Here is a 23,779-nt window from a genome sequence, read left to right on the forward strand (position 1 = left end):
GACTTTTATTTAGGCTTAAATACTGTAAAGATCCCTGTGATTTGAAAGGGAATCAAACCTGGTCCCTAAAATATTTTTGCATCAAATAAAGTCCCTAAAAAACTTTTTTTAATTCAATTAAATCCGAAGTGTGTCAATTGCTGATGTGTCAAAATTTGTCCCCACTTACCATTTCCACGTGGCTTTTAACATTTTTTAAAAACCCGATTAAATAATTTTTTATTCCAAATCAAAGTTAATCCCTAATGTTATCATCACAGCCCCAGTTAATTACTAAGTAATCATCTTAGCCCCAAATCATATGTTATAAACCCTAATCATGTAAACTATTGAAGAAGAAGAGAACGAAGAATCAGAGGAAGAAGAGAACGAAGAAGAGAACGTAGACGAGAAGGAAAATGAATCCCCAAAATCACGAAGCATCCATGAACCCAAGGTTCAGTTCGCGTTCCTCCACCTCATGCTCTGCACCATCGTTGAAGAAGTGTGGCTGTGGGAAAGAGGTTATTCTCTACAGATCCAATTCGACGAATAACCCTGGAAAGCTTTTTTGGAGGTGTCCTGATTGGAAGGTATTTTGAATCTCCAATCTGTTTCCCATTATGTTTGATGTCGAATTACTTTCCCCTTATGTTTTTTCTCAAAAAAATTTCAGGAAAAAGGGAATTGTGGTTTTTTCCAGTGGGATATACGACCTGTTGCTGAGGATGATATGGAGGGATCTTCAAAATTGAATGAAGGATTGAACCTGAGGCAAGACATGAAGGAAATGATGGAAAAAAAGCTAGCTAGGTTGAAGGAAGACATTGATGAAATTGTGCAGAAGGCAATTGAGAACTTCAGGAAAGACATGGATGACAAGAAGGACAAGAAAATAGAAAGGATGAAGATGAAGCTGAAAAATGAGGGATCGAAGTTGAATGTGTTGTGGTTCTTCTTTGGGATTAGCTTGGTTGTAGCACTGTCAAAGTGGTTTTAGGAAAAGGGTGTCATCAAAGTTTATGTGTTGTGTTGTCCTATGTTGTTACATGTTTTGTCTAGTTGTTTTAGGACTAGCAGTGTATTAGGCTAGTCTTTGTATTATGCATGAATTGAAAATGTAGTTGGATCCAAACCTGTGTAATGAATGCAATTTGATTTAATGCAATGAGTGTTGGTTTGTTTGAACATGAATTCCGCCCTGTATTTCCGCCTTGTTTTTCCATTCAATATTGTGGTCCCTAAAAGCACTTGTAATCTCAGTGTATGCACATGATGCAGATACTAAACAACATAAAAATGTGTTCACACGATGCAGATTTGACTGAATAAACAAGTCTAGCCATTAAAAACAAGTGAGTCTTGAAAAGCTATTACAATAAGGCCAATAATGGTTCTTGTGGTCCCACAATTGCACTCAATAAGCATAACTAAATATCCCACTAAAAGCTATTACAAAAAAGACAGATTTGAGCATCTCAAGGGGGAAGTACTGATCATTTGGGTCCCTGCCCACAGCAATAAGAAGGATGCCACCATACTTAGTTTTGAGGTGGCAACCATCAATACCAATGAATGGTCTGCATGCTTGCTTAAAGGCTGATTTGCACCCCTCCAAACACATATAGAAACATCCAAATCTTGGCTGAAGAGTGATGGGAACATATCTCAGAATTAAAGCTACTGAATTTTGATGATTGACCCTCATAAGCTCAGCTGCATACGACGTAATCATGGTGTACTGCTTTAGGGCATCTCCCTCAACAGCAGCCTTTGCCATCCTTCTTGCATTCCAAGCAGTTCCCCAGCTAACACCTAGACTAAACCTGGTCCTCATCTCATTAATTATGTCCTTCACTTGCACATCACCACTTGTATTTCTCATTCTTTCTTCAACAACCTTTGCAATCCACATAGCTGTTGCATTCTTATTATTGAAGGTCCTTCCACAAGTGTGGTTAAGATTTAGTGTCTTAATTCTATAGGTTGCAGTCCCTGAAACCTTGGATAGAAATGCAATAAACCCACATTCCTTATGCTTGCATACAAACCTGACCCTCAACTTATCATTCTTCTTGTAATCCACACACTTCCCATTCAGAACTGAATATTGAAGGATAGCTTCCTTAAACTCCGTTGTATTGGCAAACTCCATCCCCAATTTGAACTTGTAATCTTTGTCCAACAACTCTCTCTTGAACCTCTCAAACCTGAGCCTGGATGGAATATCTTCTTCACCACTAGATACATCACTCATCAGCTCATCACTCTCATACTCATCCTCAATGATATGCTGATCTGCAGTTTCAGAGGGGATTTCAAAGTCAACATCTTCACTGCCATAACCATCATGCCACTGATTGTACACATCCAATCTCATACCACCATCCTGAACAGGTTCATTGTCATCATCAAAGCCATCATTGGGCAAGTCTTTGCATATTTCATCCTCACTGTCTATGATAGTATAATTGTCATTGTCGGTATCACTAGAGAATTCTATCTCACTCTCATCAGAATCTGTAAGGCCCAAGTTTTTCAGTTTATACCAAGTGAATAAATTCTTATTCACCAGTAGGTTTGATGCATGGCGAAGGGAAACCTGAACAAGAGTTTAGTAAATGAAATAAATGTATGAAGGAGAAAGTTCAGGAAAAGTCTGAGGTTCGTATTGAAGTCGATAAAAGTTATAGCACGATCGTTTTACGCTTAAACCTAGGTCAGAAACCCTAGTATATAGCTAATTTTCACTTTTAGGCACGACGGGAGTTAATTCCAAAAATCTTCAGAGAAATGTTAGAACTTCTATTTTTCCATAAATCACAATCGTTTCGAGGCGAAACTCTAGGATCTACGAACGTCCGATTCCAATCATCGGAAGTTTGCCGAAACCGAATCCCTGGTATTTCAAAACCCTAGAATTTCTCGACAATGAAGACTTTTTCTATTCAGAGCTTCAAATGAATATTCCACACGCATACACCCATTTCTCTTGATGATTTCAATCTTTCTTCCGAAGGAAGTTTTCCATTCCGACATTCGATGCAAAAAGCAACTTATCGGGTAAAATAGTTTTATACCGACTATGCTTTAGTTGCAAAAAATACAAGGAGACCTCTTTATAGTTTTGGAACTCTTTTGCCAAAACATATCTATTAATTCATGGAGAATGAAGTCGGAAAAATCAGATTCGCGAAACTTTCATTTTCCCGCGAATTTCCAACCTTTATATATAGCAAAGAAAGGAAGAAAAACACAAATTCTCCTCCATTTTCTCTCCCAAAACCGCGGCCAAGAACAAGGAAGAAGGAAGAAGAGTTTTTCTTCATCGTTTGCTTGATCGTCGATCAATCAGTTGCTACTTCAAGGCTTCGAGGTATAGTCGCTAATCCTTACCTCTGATCGCTTTTTCCATAGCTTTTCTGTAGAGTTTTCTGAGCGGATAGTTTATGGGTTTTTGCAAAACTATCCTGAATCTTTCATTTCTGATTCTAAACCTCTTCCTTATGCGCCCAAGATCACTTATGCCGGGTTAGATTTTCCGTTATGTCGCCGGAATTCCGCCGGAATCAATTTGAGCCTAAAATACCCATTTTTGGAGTTTTTGGTGTAAAGCTTCAACCTTTAGGCTGAAAACTATCGCCTTAGCTTAGTGCTAGTAGGATTAGTTGTCATAAACGTCGTTGGTGACGTCCCTGCAAAATTTTATTTTTGGGATTTCAGTTTTGAAAAATCCTAAGTTAAAAATCATGACCAAAATACCCCTGCGACAGTTTTTGATCCGATAATTTTTCCGAGTTCAGAATACCCTTAGTTACGGCTTATGAAAGCATAGGAACCAAGTTTGATCGAAGAAAAATCGAGCCCCATAATTGCACAAAGTGGTCGAGCCCTATTAGGGGGGAGGAGGAAAATTTCCTTTTCCGAAAACTTGTCTTTCGCGCTAGTTTATCGTACCTTAGGGTATAGATTACTTCGAGTAACCTTAGTAAGTATTGATAGCTTAGTTTCCGATAGATTCTGATAGTATTCTGTGATTTTATTGTAAAGGTGCTTTTGAGGATTTCCCCGAGGACCAACACTTTGAGAGCGAGGAAGCACTAGTTGATCATTCTGGAGAACTTTCAGGTGAGGGCTTCTCACTGAATCTCTAGTTAATGCATAGGGTCGATGTTTCGACATTGTTTACTGTTTATGCACTGGAATTGTGTGTGATTGGAAAATGTTTTCTGAGGCTTCGGCTGACAATGTAGATGATTCATCTACTGAATGTTTTTGAGATTGTCTTACATGCTATGTGCTATGTGGGTAATCTAGGATGTGTGGTGCATGCTTTATATGTAAGATCAAGTTTTGATCTAGTAGTACAACTCTATGTTTTGATGATTACAAGTTAACCTTTTGATATGAACAATTGTGGTACTCTAGCGTGTTTTTCTGAGTGTGCTATTTACAGGCTCTGACCTCAACTCAATCTCACACAAATCAGAAGCACTGTGTATAAAGAGCAACCCAAGCAACGCTTTCGCATTCACCATGTTAAGTATGAACAGTGGAAAAGCTTCAGAAGTTCTGAAGTTATACAAACTCTGATGTGGACTCAGTCACTAGAAGTTCTGAAGATCCAGAAAGTCTGATAACCAAGAAACACTGAAGGCTCAGATATTCTGATGGTGTAGAAGACTCTGAAGATCCAGAAGCTGATTAGTGAAATTCTGTTGTCCAGAAGCAAGATACTCTGAAGACCATGTTCTTCCCTCTGAGTTCAGAATCAGAAGAAACAATGGTCAGAGGATCTGGGCTTTCCCTCTGACTCTGATCAACCGGCTTCACAAGTTCCAATATGAAGCATTCGCCTGATCAGAAGTCTCCTAGGTTTAAAGGTCAAGTCGCTATCCAAGTACAAAAGCAACTGTACCTTCCTGACGACCTACCTAACAGTCTCAGACACAGCAGAAGCTGGATTTTCCAGAACTGCCCTCCAACGGTAGCATTTCCCATGCAACGCTCAACCCTAATCCTTGGAGTATATAAAGAGGCTGAAGACTGAAAGAAGCGGCTAGAAGCATTCACATACGCGCAAGACAAACTTAAATTCTTCTAAGCTTTCTTTCATCTGAAATTCATTGAGTTTACTATTAGCTTTTTAGAAGCAAATCTCTTGTAAACAATTCTTTGATAAACAGTTTGTTTAGTTCCTTTAGGAGATCAAGGCTGATCGGATCCTAGAGAAGACTAAGAGAGTGAATCTTAGTGTGAGCTAAGTCAGTGTAATTGTTAGTCACTTGTAGGTTTCAAGTGCAGTTGTAACTCTTACCTGATTAGTGGATTGCCTTCATTCTAAGAAGGAAGAAATCACCTTAACGGGTGGACTGGAGTAGCTTGAGTGATTTATCAAGTGAACCAGGATAAAATCCTTGTGTGCTTTTCTATCTCTTATCTTTAGCACTTAAGTTCTCGAAAGATTTTTCAAAATCTTTAAGGTGGAAGTTTTATACTGAAAACGTTATTCAAACCCCCCCTTTCTACCGTTTTTCATACCTTCAATTGGTATCAGAGCGCAAGTTCTGATTACCACACCTAACAGTGTTCAGTGATCCGGGCCGGTGTGAAAAACAATGGCTGCCACCACCAGTGAAACTGAAAGAGATGGTTACAATGCAAAGCCTCCTATGTTCGACGGTCAAAGGTTCGAATATTGGAAAGATAGACTGGAAAGTTTCTTTCTGGGTTTCGATGCAGATCTCTGGGATATTATTGTGGATGGCTATGAGCGTCCAGTTGATGCAGATGGCAAGAAGATCCCAAGGTCAGAGATGACTACAGATCAAAAGAAGCTGTACTCACAACATCACAAAGCAAGAGCAATTCTTCTAAGTGCTATTTCCTATGAAGAGTACCAGAAGATTACAGATCGTGAGTTTGCGAAAGGCATTTTCGAATCTCTGAAGATGTCTCATGAAGGAAACAAGAAAGTCAAAGAATCAAAGGCATTGTCTTTGATCCAAAAGTATGAATCCTTCATCATGGAGCAAAATGAGTCCATTGAAGAAATGTTCTCCAGATTTCAGTTGCTTGTAGCTGGCATACGACCTCTCAACAAGAGCTACACAACAAAAGATCATGTCATAAGGGTCATCAGGTGTCTTCCTGAAAGTTGGATGCCTTTGGTGACTTCAATAGAGCTCACGAGAGACGTTGAGAATATGAGTTTAGAAGAACTCATCAGCATTTTGAAATGCCATGAGCTGAAGCGCTCAGAGATGCAAGATCTGAGGAAAAAGTCCATAGCCTTGAAATCTAAATCTGAAAAGGCTAAGGTTGAGAAGTCAAAAGCTCTTCAAGCTGAAGAAGAGGAATCTGAAGAAGCATCAGAAAATTCTGATGAAGATGAGCTGACTCTGATCTCCAAGAGACTCAATCGCATCTGGAAGCACAGGCAGAGCAAATACAAAGGCTCTGGAAAGGCAAAAGGAAAGTCTGAATCCTCAGGTCAGAAGAAGTCCTCACTTAAGGAAGTCACATGCTTTGAGTGCAAAGAATCAGGGCACTACAAAAGTGACTGTCCAAAATTGAAGAAGGACAAGAAGCCACAGAAGCACTTCAAGACAAAGAAGAGTCTGATGGTGACATTTGATGAATCAGAGTCAGAGGATGTTGACTCTGATGGTGAAGTCCAAGGACTCATGGCTATTGTCAAAGACAAGGAAGCAGAGTCAAAGGGAGTTGTCGACTCTGACTCAGAATCAGAAGGAAATCCTAACTCAGACGATGAAAATGAGGTATTCGCTTCTTTCTCTACCTCTGAACTGAAACATGCATTGTCTGATATTATGGATAAGTATAACTCCTTATTGTCTAAGCATAAGAAGCTGAAAAAGAACTTATCTGCTGTTTCCAAGACTCCTTCTGAACATGAGAAAATTATTTCTGATTTGAAAAATGATAATCATGCCTTGATCAATTCTAACTATGTGCTTAAGAACCAGATTGCTAAGTTAGAAGAAATTGTTGCCTGTGATGCCTCTGATTGTAGAAATGAATCTAAGTATGAAAAGTCTTTTCAAAGATTCCTAGCTAAAAGCGTGGATAGAAGCTTAATGGCTTCAATGATCTATGGCGTAAGCAGAAATGGAATGCATGGCATTGGCTATTCTAAACCAATTAGAAATGAGCCCTCTGTGTCTAAAGCTAAATCCTTGTATGAATGCTTTGTTCCCTCTGGTACCATATTGCCTGATCCTTTACCTGCTAAAGTTGCTAAAAACCCTCTTAAAAAGGGATCCTTCTCTATGACTAAATATCATGCAAATATTCCTTTAAAATATCATGTTGAGACACCCAAGGTGATCAGAACCTCTGGGGTAACTAACAAGAGAGGACCCAGAAAGTGGGTACCTAAGGACAAGATTATCTATGTTGCAGATATCCTTGATAGCTCCACTGAAACACCAATCATGGTATCTGGACAGTGGATGCTCGCGTCACATGACGGGAGAAAGGCGTATGTTCCGAGAGCTGAAACTTAAGCCTGGAGGCGAAGTTGGCTTTGGAGGAAATGAAAAGGGTAAAATTGTTGGTACTGGTACTATTTGTGTAGATAGTAGTCCATGCATTGATAATGTGTTATTGGTAGACGGCTTAACACATAACTTATTGTCTATAAGTCAATTAGCTGACAAGGGTTATGATGTTATATTCAATCAAAAGTCCTGCCGGGCTGTAAGTCAAATCGATGGCTCTGTTCTGTTTAACAGCAAGAGGAAGAACAACATTTATAAGATTAGATTATCTGAGTTGGAGGCTCAGAATGTGAAGTGCCTTCTGTCTGTTAATGAAGAGCAGTGGGTATGGCATAGACGGTTAGGGCATGCCTGTATGAGAAAGATTTCTCAGCTGAGCAAGCTAAACCTTGTCAGGGGCTTACCCAATCTGAAGTTCGCTTCAGACGCTCTTTGTGAAGCATGTCAGAAAGGCAAATTCACAAAAGTCCCTTTCAAGGCAAAGAATGTTGTCTCAACCTCAAGGCCGTTGGAACTTCTGCATATCGACCTTTTTGGACCAGTGAAAACTGAGTCTATAGGTGGCAAGAGATATGGGATGGTTATCGTTGATGACTATAGCCGCTGGACATGGGTAAAGTTTCTAACCCGCAAGGATGAGTCTCATGCTGTGTTCTCTACCTTCATTGCTCAAGTGCAAAACGAGAAGGCTTGTAGGATTGTGCGTGTCAGAAGTGACCATGGTGGAGAGTTTGAGAATGACAAATTTGAGAGTCTGTTTGATTCCTATGGAATGCACATGATTTCTCTTGTCCCAGAACTCCTCAACAAAATGGTGTTGTTGAGAGGAAGAACAAACTCTTCAGGAGATGGCTAGAACCATGCTCCAAGAAACTGGCATGGCTAACACTTTTGGGCAGAGGCAGTAAATACAGCATGTTACATTCAGAACAGAATCTCTGTGAGACCAATTCTGAATAAGACTCCTTATGAATTGTGGAAGAACATAAAACCCAACATTTCTTATTTTCATCCTTTTGGCTGTGTTTGTTATGTTCTCAATACTAAGGATAGATTGCATAAATTTGATGCTAAGTCTTCTAAGTGTCTATTACTCGGTTACTCTGAGAGATCTAAAGGTTTTAGATTTTATAATACTGATGCTAAGACTATTGAAGAATCTATTCATGTTAGATTTGACGATAAGCTTGACTCTGACCAGTCAAAGCTAGTTGAAAAGTTTGCAGAGTTAAGCATTAATGTTTCTGACAAAGGCAAAGCTCCAGAGGAAGTTGAGCCAGAGGAAGATGAACCACAGGAAGAAGCTGGTCCCTCTAACTCACAAACTCTGAAGAAGAGCAGAATCACTGCAGCTCACCCTAAGGAATTGATTTTGGGCAACAAAGACGAACCAGTCAGAACCAGATCTGCCTTCAGACCCTCTGAAGAGACCTTGCTCAGTCTGAAAGGATTGGTGTCCTTAATTGAACCCAAGTCCATAGATGAAGCTCTTCAGGACAAGGATTGGATTCTGGCTATGGAAGAAGAATTGAATCAATTCTCCAAGAACGATGTTTGGAGCTTAGTGAAGAAGCCTGAGAGTGTCCATGTAATTGGAACAAATGGGTATTCAGAAACAAGCTGAATGAGAAAGGAGATGTAGTCAGAAACAAGGCAAGGCTAGTTGCTCAAGGCTACAGCCAGCAGGAAGGAATAGACTACACTGAAACATTTGCTCCAGTAGCAAGACTGGAGGCAATCAGACTGTTGATCTCTTTTCAGTAAATCACAACATAGTTCTACATCAGATGGACGTGAAGAGTGCCTTCCTAAATGGTTATATTCAGAGGAAGTCTATGTTCATCAACCCCCAGGTTTTGAAGATGAGAAGAAACCGACCATGTGTTCAAATTGAAGAAATCACTCTACGGTCTGAAGCAAGCTCCCAGAGCATGGTATGAGAGACTCAGCTCATTCCTTCTGGAGAATGAGTTTGTAAGGGGTAAAGTAGATACAACTCTTTTCTGCAAGACTTATAAAGATGATATCTTAATTGTGCAAATTTATGTTGATGATATTATATTTGGTTCTGCTAATCAATCTCTATGCAAAGAATTTTCTGAGATGATGCAGGCTGAATTTGAGATGAGTATGATGGGAGAATTAAAGTACTTTCTGGGAATACAAGTTGATCAGACACCAGAAGGAACATATATCCATCAGAGCAAGTACACTAAAGAACTTCTGAAGAAGTTCAATATGCTGGAATCTACAGTGGCCAAGACTCCAATGCATCCTACATGCATTCTGGAGAAAGAAGATAAAAGTGGTAAAGTATGTCAGAAGCTCTATCGTGGCATGATAGGTTCACTTCTATACTTAACTGCATCTAGGCCAGACATATTATTTAGTGTTCATTTATGTGCTCGGTTCCAATCAGATCCAAGGGAAACCCACTTAACTGCTGTTAAGAGGATCCTAAGGTATTTGAAAGGCACCACTAACCTTGGCTTGATGTATAATAAAACATCAGAGTATAAGCTTTCAGGTTATTGTGATGCTGATTATGCTGGAGATAGAACAGAGAGAAAAAGTACTTCTGGAAATTGTCAGTTTCTGGGAAGCAATCTAGTCTCATGGGCAAGCAAGAGGCAATCAACCATTGCACTATCAACTGCAGAGGCAAAATATATCTCAGCAGCAATATGCAGCACTCAGATGCTCTGGATGAAACATCAGCTGGAGGATTATCAGATCCTTGAGAGCAATATCCCAATCTATTGTGATAACACTGCTGCAATCTCATTGAGTAAGAATCCTATCTTGCATTCAAGGGCAAAGCACATTGAGGTAAAGTATCACTTTATTAGAGATTATGTACAAAAGGGCGTACTTCTTCTGAAGTTTGTTGATACTGACCATCAATGGGCAGATATCTTTACAAAGCCCTTAGCAGAGGACAGATTTAATTTTATTCTGAAAAATCTGAACATGGATTTTTGTCCAGAGTGATGATGGATCAGAACCTCTGACTATGATACTTCTTGATCAGAAGATGTCTAGTCCAGAAGGTAACTCAATCAGAGTGTGTGTACCCACTGGTACTGACTCTGAAGCTGAGACAGCAACACGTGTGTCAGTATTTCTGATGCATAGTTCCTTGTGCCCGTGTGACAGTCTGTTATGATTGCGTGTAGATGTGCTTCTCTCCTGTGTGTGATTTGTGTATTTACTGTTACTATCTATCTTTAATTTTCAACCGTTGATCTTAAATTGCTTTTTGAATCAACAACGGTTATTTGTCAAAACCCACTATACACACACGATCTCTTTCACTTCCGGTTTTTACTCTCTCTCTCTCCGCTATTTCAAAACCGCTTATCCTCGTTTTCTCTCTCGATCTCTCTTCATCTTTCAACCTTCATCTTCTACCTCAAACCTTCAACCGCTTCAAAAATGGTGAGTCAAACCAGAAGAGCTACTGCAGATGCAACCCAGTTCCCTCACATGGTAGTTGGTCTAGCAACAGGTCAAAGGGAACCTGAGAATCCGTCTCAAGATCTAGGTCAAGCTCAAGAGCAGATTATTCCGATTGCAGAACGGGGCTGTGCCGTTCACTGCGTATATGCTCCTGAGGAACTTCAAGTCCTGGCAGAATGGAGATTCGACCTCGACAACCTGGCTACAAATGGGTATGATCTTCGTCCTGAAGTCCAAGTTCAAGGTTGGGGAAATTACTTCAACAGACTTCGAGGACCGGTGTATGATAAACTGATCAAGGAATTCTGGAAGCACGCCGACTGTGATGATACTCAGGTGGTATCTCACATTCTTGGAAGAAAGATCATCATCACAGAGAAGTCTTTCGTGAATTTGCTGGGTGCAGACACTGCTTTTGGGTATCGTTTCCAATTCACGGAATCGAAGCTGAAACCCAAGACGAAGGATGAGACCAACAAGGCCCTGTACACCAATTACAAACCGGGCAAGACGAATTACAAGGTGATGGACCTTCATCCCAAGCTCAGGATCTGGCACAAAATTTTGCTCCACTGCATAAACCAGAGACCAAAGGGCAGTTCCCCAGACTACATCAACTTCAACCAGAAGGCGATGCTGTTCTTCATCCAAGACAAGAAGAAGATTTGTCTTCCCTACTTTCTGTTCTCCTACTTGAAGGAGTGTATCCGGAAGTCTCGTACCACTGCCTCCATCAAGTCAGCGATCAAGTATATTCCCTTCGGGAGACTTTTGTCTGATCTCTTCATTGAGAGTGGCCTCATTCAAGATCTGATAAATGCTGGATGTACAGAGGATCTGACCACTATTGTCAGTGATGTCTTCACTGCAAATTCTCTAAAGAAGATGGGCCTAATCAAGAAGAAGATTGCTCCTGCCCATGAAGACACATCTTCTGAGATCAGAAGTAGAAGGATGCCTCTGAATGACTACCCTCTGTGGACACAGGCAGACAATCCTGACGCCATTAGGTGCTATGTTGAAGACCTAAGGGCTCAAGGATTCGAAATTGATCTCGATGACTTCTTCAGCAGACTGCCGCCAGCTCCAGAGTTTCCTTCTCCTCCCAAGAAGAAAGTTCAGAGGAAGATGATCCTAGAAGAATCTTCTGAGGAATCAGATGTCCCTCTGATCAAAAAGAAGAAGGCTGGTCAATCCAAGAGAAAGCAAGATGAAACCAGCAAGCCCGATGATGGTGATGATGGTGATAATGAGGATGGTCCTCCTAAGAAGAAGAAGAAGCAGGTCAGAATCGTGGTGAAGCCTACTCGGGTGGAACCAGCTGCTGAAGTGGTCAGAAGGATTGAAACTCCTGCCAGAGTGACAAGATCATCAGCACATTCAAGTAAGTCTGCAATTGCTTCTGATGATGATTTGAATTTATTTGATGCACTCCCCATATCTGCCATGCTCAAACACTCTTCAAATCCCCTCACTCCTATTCCTGAATCCCAACCAGCTGCACAAACCACCTCTCCACCACATTCCCCAAGGTCTTCGTTCTTTCAACCTTCCCCTACTGAAGCACCTCTCTGGAATTTGCTCCAGAACCAACCCTCTAGGTCAGAAGAACCAACCTCTCCCATCACCATTCCATACAACCCATTAACTTCTGAACCCATCATTCTTGAACAACCAGAGCCTACCCAAACAGAACCTAGACCCAGAACCTCTGATCACTCTGTCCCAAGAGCATCAGACCGTCTGGCTCTCAGACCCACGGATACAGACTCTTCCACAGCCCTTACACCTGTATCCTTCCCAACCAATGTTGCTGACTCTTCTCCCTCCAATAACTCTGAATCCATTAGAAAATTCATGGAGGTCAGAAAAGAAAAGGTGTCTACTTTAGAAGAGTATTATCTCACTTGTCCAAGCCCTAGGAGATATCCTGGCCCTAGACCTGAACGTCTAGTTGACCCAGATGAACCTATCTTGGCCAATCCTTTACATGAGGCAGACCCTTTGGCTCAACAAGCTCACCCTGCCCCTGACCAATGCTCAAATGTTTAACATTGGCTCTCCACAAGGTGCCTCTGAAGCCCACAGCAGCAATCACCCAGCCTCTCCTGAAACCAACCTCTCCATAATTCCTTACACTCACCTCCGACCCACATCTCTCTCTGAGTGCATCAATATTTTCTATCATGAAGCCTCTTTGATGCTACGCAATGTGCACGGTCAGACTGACCTAAGTGAAAATGCTGAACATGTGGCTGATGAGTGGAACAATCTGGGCACTTGGCTAGTGGCTCAAGTTCCAATTATGATGCAGCTCCTGCATGCAGAGGGAAGTCAGAGGATTGAGGTTGCAAAGCAAAGGTTTGCTAGAAGGGTGGCTCTTCATGAACAAGAACAGAGACATAAGCTTCTTGAAGCTATTGAAGAAGCTAAGAGAAAGAAAGAACAAGCAGAAGAAGTTGCACGTCAAGCAGCTGCTCAAGCTGAACAAGCCAGATTAGAGGCAGAACGACTTGAAGCTGAGGCTGAAGCCCTTAGATGCCAAGCACTTGCACCAGTAGTGTTTACTCCTGCTGCTTCTGCTTCCATTCCAGCTCCTCAAGCTGCTCAGAATGTTCCTTCCAGTTCTACTCAGTCAAGCTCGTCCAGACTCGACATCATGGAACAGCGTCTTGACACTCATGAATCCATGCTAATTGAAATGAAGCACATGATGATGGAACTTCTGCGTCGAACTGATAAACCCTAGTTTTAGGATCTCTTCGCTTTTCTTTTTCTTTAACGTTGTTTTATTTTTGTTAACTTCTGTTTCTTTTTATTTAATTATTCTACTTTGTTCGTTTGTGATTATCTATGCATATCTATATATATTTTTGTCACATGTGTTTGCAAAAATCTTTTTATTCATACTCTCTTTATGTTTACATCATACATTCTTTCCATAGAATCTAGAATGGAGAATCCCTCCTCATTCTTCTGCACTCCTGGCGCTGCTCTGACCTATCCTTCTCCAGACGCTCCAGTGCATACTGGATGTTGTTGAGCCTGTCTTTTAGCTCATCCCTCTCCAGAATCTCTTCTGCAGTCTTGAGCTTCTCTTCAAAACTCTCCTTTTCTTCCAGCAGCTTGAGTTCAAGCCAGCTGAGTTCTTGCACCTCCTCCACGAAGGCAAGAAATTCCCTCAAGTCTCTCTTCAACTCTGGACCCAGGTCCTCCTCCAGAAGTGTCCGTGTTAGCTCCGAGATGGTCGTTGTACCCTCTGGATGCCTGATGTTCAGGAACAAGTCCTCCTCGAAGGCCTTCTTCCTCAGCTCTTCTAGTGCTACGATGTATGATGCCATTTTTTCCTTACTGAAAATTGTTCGAGGTGTGAAGCTTACCTTTCTCTCCAACGCTTTATATAGGCTTCACTTTCTCTCTGAAAGTTAATGCTCCTACAGTTTCTCGAGGTTAAGTTCTTGGTAACTGACCCTTCTCTTTACTCCCTTGACCGGTGGTAAACGTTCTTCTCTTGCATTAACTCTTCTATTTATTTCGCCTAACTCTGATTCTTGCATCGTTTTCATTTTCTTTAAACTTAGACCTTCTCTAAGGGGGAGTACCTTGTACTTCAAGCTAAGTTTTTCACACCCCAAGCTTTTTTCTTATGACAAAAAGGGGGAGTAAACCCAGTTTTTGATGTGTAAGATGTGTTAGTGTGATTTATTTTTTCTTTTGGAGAATTTAAGAGTTCCACCTTCATGACCATAGATGTGTCACTGGGCAAATACAAGGAATACATTTCACTTCTTCTGAAGTGATTCTAAGTTGACTCTGATACTCAAGACTCTGATACCTTGTCCGTGACTCTGATTACTTATGCGCTCTGATTACTCGATTTTCATCTATGTCATAAGTTTTTCACTCTGAACTCTTATATCATTTAGCTCAGAATCTAGACTTTACTAACGTTTTCATCAAGTATTAGATTCAGGGGGAGCTAAGCTCAGAATCAAGCAGTGACTTGAATTCAGAATGAGCAAGATAAACTATTCACATCAGGATAAGTCTTATTCTATATCTCTAAACTCTGAGTGAATTTAGTTTAATGTTTAAGAATTGTTCATCAAAAATCTTAGTTTTGTCATCATCAAAAAGGGGGAGATTGTAAGATCAAGTTTTGATTTAGTAGTACAACTCTATGTTTTGACGATTACATGTTAACCTTTTTGATATGAACAATTGTGGTTCTCTAACGTGTTTCTCTGAGTGTGCTATTTGCAGGCTCTGACCTCAACTCAATCTCACACAAATCAGAAGCACTGTGTATAAAGAGCGACCCGAGCAACGCTTTCGCGTTCACCATGTTCAGTATGAACAGTGGAAAAGCTTCAGAAGTTCTGAAGTTATACAAACTCTGATGTGGACTCAGTCACTAGAAGTTCTGAAGATCCAGAAAGTCTGATAACCAAGAAACACTGAAGGCTCAGATATTCTGATGATGTAGAAGACTCTGAAGATCCAGAAGCTGATTAGTGAAATTCTGTTGTCCAGAAGCTAGATACTCTGAAGACCATGTTCTTCCCTCTGAGTTCAGAATCAGAAGAAACAATGGTCAGAGGATCTGGGCTTTCCCTCTGACTCTGATCAACCGGCTTCACAAGTTCCAATATGAAGCATTCCCCTGATCAGAAGTCTCCTAGGTTTAAAGGTCAAGTCGCTATCCAAGTACAAAAGCAACTGTACCTTCCTGACGACCTACCTAACAGTCTCAGACATAGCAGAAGCTGGATTTTCCAGAACTGCCCTCCAACGGTAGCATTTCCAATGCAACGCTCAACCCTAATCCTTGGAGTATATAAAGAGGCTGAAGACTGAAAGAAACGGCTAGAAGCATTCACATACGCGCAAGACAAACTTAAATTCTTCTAAGCTTTCTTTCATCTGAAATTCATTGAGTTTACTATTAGCTTTTTAGAAGCAAATCTCTTTGATAAACAGTTTGTTTAGTTCCTTTAGGAGATCAAGGCTGATCGGATCCTAAAGAAGACTAAGAGAGTGAATCTTAGTGTGAGCTACGTCAGTGTAATTGTTAGTCACTTGTAGGTTTCAAGTGCAGTTGTAACTCTTACCTGATTAGTGGATTGCCTTCATTCTAAGAAGGAAGAAATCACCTTAACGGGTGGACTGGAGTAGCTTGAGTGATTTATCAAGTGAACCAGGATAAAATCCTTGGGTGCTTTTCTATCTCTTATCTTTAGCACTTAAGTTCTCGAAAGATTTGTCAAAATCTTTAAGGTGGAAGTTTTATACTGAAAACGTTATTCAAACCCCCCCCCCTTTCTACCGTTTTTCACACCTTCACTTTTTCCTTTCCCGCCTGCGCCACTAGTTTGTCGAAGCGCTTTTCCCAAGCAGCAGCGGCTTCTTGGTGCTGAGCACTCTCAGCCTTCAACCGTTCAACTTCAGCAGCTGCGAAGTTGAAGTTGTCAAACGCGTGGGCGAAGATGCACCCAGCGCGTAGAAGACAAGCAAGGGTTTCCTCCTTGGTCTCGTTAATGCCTCGGCTCAACACTTCTTTTTCTATGACATCACGGTTGAGGCCAGTGAGCAAGAACTCTGAGGGCTCAATAGCATTGGGTAGCATGTTGAAGTGGCTAGAAGAACCACCTCTGTTACCAGGAGCTTGCTCAATCTGGGCTGCCTCAAAGGTAGTGGCAGCATCGGGAGAGGGTCTTTCTTCTTGGCGAGGCGGGGGAGATATGGAACGCTCATCGTTCGTGGGAGGCGGGCTAGGAGGTGTGACTTGGCGCGGGGGAGACTTTGGGTTTTCTTTTTCTGTTTCTCTTTCTTTATCCCCGACGGAAGCGTTGGAGAATGTGGCGGCAGCTGCGACGTTTATGCCAGCAGTTGATGACTAGTCCGCAGTTGTGGTAGTGGCGCCTATAGTGACAGACTTGGAGGCGGCAGCGGTGGTTGTACCAGCGGCGGCAGAATCGGGGGCTGTGACAGTGATAGGCTCAGTGGCCGCGGCGGCGGAAGCTTCGGCGGCAGGAAGTTGGCTCGTCCCGTCAGTCGGAGACTTGGAGCTTGCAATGGCAGCAGTGGCGGCAGCTCTCTTGCCTTTGGTCACAGCAGCAGCGGTGGGTTGAGCGCCGGGGTTGGAGGGGCTGGCGGAGGAGCCTTTGACTAATATCCTCCTCTTGGGGGCCTGAGCGCCCTCGGCTTGGTTCTCAGCACCGCCCCGTTTTTTCCCGTCGCCCTCAGTGTTGAACTTCAGGGAAAAACGGGCCATTTTCCTCTCACGAGCTTTCAAGAGCTCGGCGTTGGTGAAGTTCATATCTTCTGCAACAATAAATGAAAAAAAGAAGGGTTAGTAGCAACATAAGGGGTAAGAAAGGAAATGATAATGAAATAACGAAAGAGAAATGGCAATGATAGAAATAAACTATAAATGACCTAAGTATTTGGGTGTCCTTGAAAGGCGAGCGCCCTCAAGGACTGTTGCACAGCCAAGAATGGGAAGTGGGGCGAGGAGATTCAAAAAGGCTTTGTCGTTGACAGACAACGATTCATCTGAAGGGTCGGTGATCCCATTGGGCTTTTCCGTCCAGTAGAGGGGAAAAAGGGCAGTCCCGTCCCTAAGGGTAAAGGCCTCAGGATAGGCGGGGTGAACCGCCACGCGGAAATATCTCCGGGCGAAGGAGGACTTCGCGTTACTCTTGTGAGGGTTCAGGCATTTACGGCCGGCTCGGGCCTTCAAAGAGATCCATCCTTTATTTTTTATGGACTTGGGGTCAACATCATAAAGGTAGAAGAAGCTGGTGGGAGATGGGGCGGTGCCAACAACGGCGCACAAGATCTCGAAGCACCGGATGAAGGCCCAGGCGTTGGGATGGAGTTGACAAGGAGCCGCATTGATATCACGGAGAACGGTTTGAACGAAGCGCGAAAAAGGAAGCATGACTCCAAGCTCGCCAAACATATACTTATATACAAAGAAAAAATGGGATCTCTTCACATCGTCGTCGACCCTATGAAGCCAGGGGAGGTCCTCAGCACTGCAGGGCCAAATCCTGAGTTTGTCGTTTATTTCATCATCGTCAGACAAACCACCAAGGTTACTCACGAATTCCACGATAAGTTTCCTATCCTGGAAAACGGAGGGTTGGTCTATAGCTTTGTGGGAGGGTGCTATCTGGACTGGAAGGGGTAGGGTAGCAAAGGTTCTCGATCGGTACTGGGGAATTTTCGGGACCTCTAGACGGAGGCCGCCGGCTGCGGTAGAGTCAGGGTCATTCTCAGAAGAAGAAGAGGTGTGATTAGGGGAGTTAGGGTTTGAAGCCATTTTTGACAACTAAGTGAGGGAAAAGAAAAGATAAGTAGAGATAAGATGCAGAGATAAGGGAACAAGGACTCACCGGGTAAGGACGTGAAGAGTGGGTAGTGGAAAGGGTGAAAGGCGACGGCACCAGAGCGGAAGTTGGAAGAAGGAGCTTGGTAAGCGATAAGAGAAGTAAAGAGAGGTTTCAGAAAGGGATGATTGTAGGGGAAAAGGGTTCTTATAGGCAAGGGAGGGAAGTTGGAAGGGTGACGCGTGGTGGACGCGTGTGGAAGGTTGGAGGTCATTATGGATCTTGGGAAGTGGGACGCGTGTGATGGGGAGTTACTGCGCATGATTGGACAGTTATGAGGAGTAAGGTGACGGTTGCGGAGAAAGGGGAAACTGACGTAACTGACGTATCACATGGAGCAGTTGGAGATTTAAAAGGTTTTTGAGATAATGGCAAGCGCGAAAGGCCTCGCCACCGTGAAATCCAAACACGTCGCCACCATGAAGACTTAACGCCATCGCCTAACAAGCAATGTCGCCAATGAAAGCTTAGCCGCCAGCCAACACTTGGATGATCAGTGCATGGTTAACGCCTGCCACCTAGCCCGCCGACTCCAACTAATCGTCGGTACAAAGCAATCATTCCCGCCGCCTGTGGACTTGCCGGTTTGGGTTGCTCGCCAAGACCAGTGGACTGGGTGACTAAAGATGCTTATTTCCTTTGCTTACGCCAAGTCGGCGACGTAGTTTTCCTCTTCTTTCCTCAAGCCATGTTGGCAGCTTAGATTCCAGCACGCCATAAGATGCATTTAAGAGCATTTAAAAGACACACTTAGCTCTCATACTTCGAGCTCGGTGTCTTGTGGACTTGTGTACTGGGCGAGCCCCTAGAGGGGCAACGCCCAGGGTTCAGCTCGCCCAAGAGCGAGAGCCTGGCCTTAAGTTGGGCCTCAACTTCGGAGGCCCAATTGGCCCAATAGGTAGTGCCCAAGCTCTATAAATAGGAGGTAGTTACCAATTGTAAGGGACTTTTAGCTCATTTTGATTAAATAACACATAAAATTCAGCACTCTCTCTCATGATCTTTCTCTCTCTATAATATTCATCCACTCTCTAGGTACTATCCCTCTCTCAAATGACCATTCCATGTGGTGTTGTTGACCCTAAGTCAGTTTGCATGGTCGATGGAAAATGTTCTAAACACTTTCCATAAAAATTCATAAAAATAATTTAAAAATTATATTAATTTCTATAAAAAAAATTAAATCGATTTAGATTTATTTTTCATAATATTTAATTTTTCTTAATTAATTATATGAAATCAATCATGGTATTGGAATTGCAAAAACTAGGTAATGCGGTAATTTATCTTAATTGTTTTAAATCTATGTAATTGAAAATTTTAGTTTAAATAAATAAATTCAATTGTAATTGTGTTTTATATTAATTTTTTAAATTAATATAAAAATTCAATGAAGCTAATAAATTAGTGAAACCTTTCTTTTTACATGAAGGTATAGTCTACATTTCTAAACCTTGTTGTAGGTAGCTTAGTCACTTAATAAAAATAAAATGACTAACGACTACGGATAAAGAGAGAGAACTTTTCCAGTTGAGAGGAAAAAAAATGATAAACCTTTTCACTGATTTTCCACGTTTTAGGCTTTTGACTCTTGGGTATACTGGATTATCTCATCCACAAACTTCATCTGGAACGGAAGCTTTTGATAATCTCATTGCTTGCATTTCAATGTTCCACGGAACTATACGCAACACCTACATCAACTCAGTTAGGAACTCCTGAATTTGCATCCTCAAATACAATATCTCATCTTAATCAATGATTAATAGGATGAACCAATATAAAACCATCAAATTTAATCACAAATGCAGTATATTTTTTTCAATAAATAAAAAAAATTTAATTTCGGATATCCTGTAATATATATATAGACAAAGGAAACAAAAATACATTAGGGACTACATTACACCACCAATTTGTTTTTAATTAAAGAGCCACCTTCGTGAACACAATATACATCAAGAGAAAAGAAGAAATTGTGAGATGCGAGCCAATACAACACTAAAAACAAATATTGTAGTGAGAAGATGCATTGCAATAAAAACCTCGAAGGTTTAAAGGAAATCAGAGTAGAAACCTATGATCAATGAGAGGAAACCTCAATGCGGTAATGAGAGAGTGAGAAACAAAGAAATGAATGAAGGGAAAATAAAAAATAAAGTAAAAAAGATAAACGTACCTTAAGGAAAAGATTATCGACAAACAGAAGAAGAGTGAAAGAACACAGAAGACTGAAAGAAATTGAAAGAGAAACAGAAGAGGGTGTTTGGTGGTGTGCTTATATAGGCAAACAACCAAACACAAACCTAGGAACCAGTGAAGTGAAAACAATTGGGTTTTCAAAAAAAGAGCGATTTTGAGTTTTTAGGACTGATACGGTGTGTGCTGTTTCATGTGAACCTTTCTTACTCAATACTAGTCAATAGTCAATACTACCTTACATTTTTCTCTTCATTTCTTTCTTTTTAAAGATTTTTACTTTTTGACACCAATAATTACTAGTTACTACCCTACCTAATATTGTTCATTACTGTAAGACCCCAAAATCTATATACTTTAGAAAAGAGGAAGGATGTGAACCCCACCTCTATGACTTGGCACTCCAAGAATGAGAAATCAATCAATCCTATGAAGGTATTTAAGGTAATTAATTAAAAATAATTTGTTTAAAATAATTAATTACTTATTAAATTATTTAATTATTTATTTAAGGAAATCTATATATGTAAATGTTTATTTATTTACTTCAATTGAGAAATGTTTATTTATTTACTTCAATACGGGTTGAAGCTATATTTTCCATTCACACCATTTTTTAATTAGAAACAAATCAAGCACTCATCAGATTTTTCAAAAAAAAGAAATGGTTTAGTTTATGAATTTAATAAAATATTAAAAATAACGAAAATTAGTGGCAAATCTCTTTATTAAAACAGAGAAATATTTTCCGGACATTTCTCATTGCCTCAAATTTCCATATTTATGGTGAATTCCTTATTTACTTTAATTTCATCATTTAAGTTCAGTATGCAATATTAATTTCAAAAAAAAAATGAACCAATTAATTCTAAATTATTAACATAATTATATGAAAAATTAAATCATTAATTAAATCTGTGGACCACTTAATTACATTAATTTTAAATTAACATTTAAAAGTCATTAAATGGTCAGCAGAATAAAGGCTTTTTACGTTTTATTTTTGAACTCAAAAAAAAAATATATATTTAAATAAATTTATAATTTATTTTAGGTAATTACTAATGGAATACATTTAATGCTAATTACAATTTAAAAACAACAATCAGCTATTCTCCTTTTTAAGCATAATTTTAATTGAATGGAATTAAAAGTATTTTAATACACATCAATACTAGGTCAATTATTGAAAAAGTTATGCAATTAATATAGAGCTATACGAGTAAAATACTTTTGACTTTATTTAAATTGTATGGTTCAACTTTTAAATAAACAATTAAGGTTATTTAAAATTCTAAAATAAATAATCAAGGTATTTAAGGTAATTATTAATGGTATACATTTAATGCTAATTATAATTTAAAAACAACAATCAGCTATTTACCTTTTTTAAAATAATTTTAATTGAATTGATTTAAAATTATTTTATTACACATCAATACTAGGTCAATTATGAGCAAAAGTCATGCAATAAATGTACAATTATAATTATTATTTCCTTTATTTAGAATTAATGGTTCGAAATTTAAAGAAAAAATTAAGATAATTAATGATTCTAAAATAAGTAGTCAATGTGTTATTTTTTTCCCCCTAATTACATCGATTAATTTCTAAAAAGTCAAATTATTTACGTCGGGGGAAAATTATGAAATCAAGTTGATTGTATTGCACCATTACACAGCAACAACTAATATATATATATATATATATATATATATATATATATATAGATACCTCCTTACTCATAGCACCACACCAAACTCTTCTCCAACACAACACAAATTGGTTTTTCAACATTTTGCTTTTCATCTTCTCTACCCGAAACCTTTAACAGTAAATGGCCATGAAAATAGACTTGATTTCCTGCATCACACCGTCTAAGGTGAACTGGTGTCTAAAACTAAAAATTGTCCGTTAGTGGACATTAATGCATCGAGGGATCCCAAAGTCCAGTGAGATGGTTTTCATGGATGAAAATGGCGACAAAATTCACAGTTCTATTTGCAGTGACCTATTTCCCAGGTTTTATTTAACAATTATTCCAAGATTTACATATATCATAGGAAATTTCATAGTCCGGGATAATTCTGAATATTTTCCCTCAAACTCTCATCCGTTTGAACTCCACTTCCGGGCCGACACTTTTTACCATCTAATTCATGATTTCCCCATAACCCGCTCACCCTATTCCTTTGTCTGAATACCAGATGTACTTAACCTAGATGTGAGCTACAACAATTTAATAGGTGAGAATTTTGTTTTTTTTTTATATTTTTTGTTTACATTAATGGAAAAATATACCTGATATATTATTATTTTAGATGTAATTGGAGTTCTAACCAAAATTGGAAGAGTTCAAGAATTTACTGTCAACGAAAATGTTGAGAAGCTGGTTAGATTTGATCTTTCTGCAGCAGGGTAATTGTATATACAATTATGCATTGATATAATTCTATGAAATCTTTTTTATTTCGTAGACTTTAAAACCCTAATATACTTCAATGAATTATATTGCAGCACCAAAATTAAATGTGTACTGATTGCATAGTTTGTAGACCAATACATTGATTTTGTGTCTACTGGTCGTGCGTTAGGTGCGGTTGTTTTGATACAGCTTGGCAGAGTCAAGGTCAAGGCTCGCCCAGGTATATTTGTCGAGTTATGTTATTCATTACTAACTTAGTGTTTTAAAACATACTTTTTACTTACTTTTTCATTTAATTGTTTTTTGTGGTGATGACCTACGTAGGAACTACAAACAGATACATAGGTGCTGGATCTGGGGCTACCAGGATCATTTATCGATCAAGATTTTGGCAAACCTTTAATGGTCAAGAAGAACTCGCATGTCGCTCTCATCACTTGAACAAAATGAACATCCAATTCTTAATAAATTGATGCAATCTTATTTTTCTATATGAATTGAAATTTTGATGAACTTTGTTTGTGTTATACAATATGATAGAGCAAATTCCTCTGTGATTTCCATTATGAGCATTTTTTTTAAGGGAGTATCAGTATCTTTTACTTTAGCTTATGTGAGTAATAGCACACTTGAAATATGTAAATCAATCTCTTTTAGTTTTTTATATTATTTTAATCTATGATTTATGGACAATTATAAACTATATAAAATACAAGGTTTTAGACTATAGCCGTATTATAAATCATCATAGGTTTAAGGGGAAAAATATAACTAATGAATGGAACATTTTTTAAATAAAT

At 39.8% G+C, this 23,779-nt stretch overlaps 1 protein-coding gene across 1 annotated transcript; it reads left to right on the forward strand.

Moving 5' to 3' along the window:
- The first annotated feature begins 425 nt into the window (after window positions 1–425).
- On the forward strand, window positions 426–979 carry LOC130713123 (uncharacterized protein At4g04775-like). Its single transcript, XM_057562922.1, has 2 exons — window positions 426–572; window positions 656–979. Exons 1-2 carry the CDS (start codon window positions 426–428, stop codon window positions 977–979), a joined length of 471 nt encoding a protein of 156 aa, XP_057418905.1.
- The last annotated feature ends 22,800 nt before the right edge of the window (window positions 980–23,779 follow it).

Source organism: Lotus japonicus, chromosome 4 (genome assembly GCF_012489685.1).
Source record: "Lotus japonicus ecotype B-129 chromosome 4, LjGifu_v1.2".
NCBI lineage: Eukaryota > Viridiplantae > Streptophyta > Magnoliopsida > Fabales > Fabaceae > Lotus > Lotus japonicus.

Bases quoted from the DNA above. Each gene is read 5' to 3' on its own strand.
- LOC130713123 (XM_057562922.1), top strand. From the start codon at position 426: ATGAACCCAAGGTTCAGTTCGCGTTCCTCCACCTCATGCTCTGCACCA. The intron at 573-655 runs GTATTTTGAATC...AAAAAATTTCAG, and splicing joins GGAGGTGTCCTGATTGGAAG to GAAAAAGGGAATTGTGGTTT.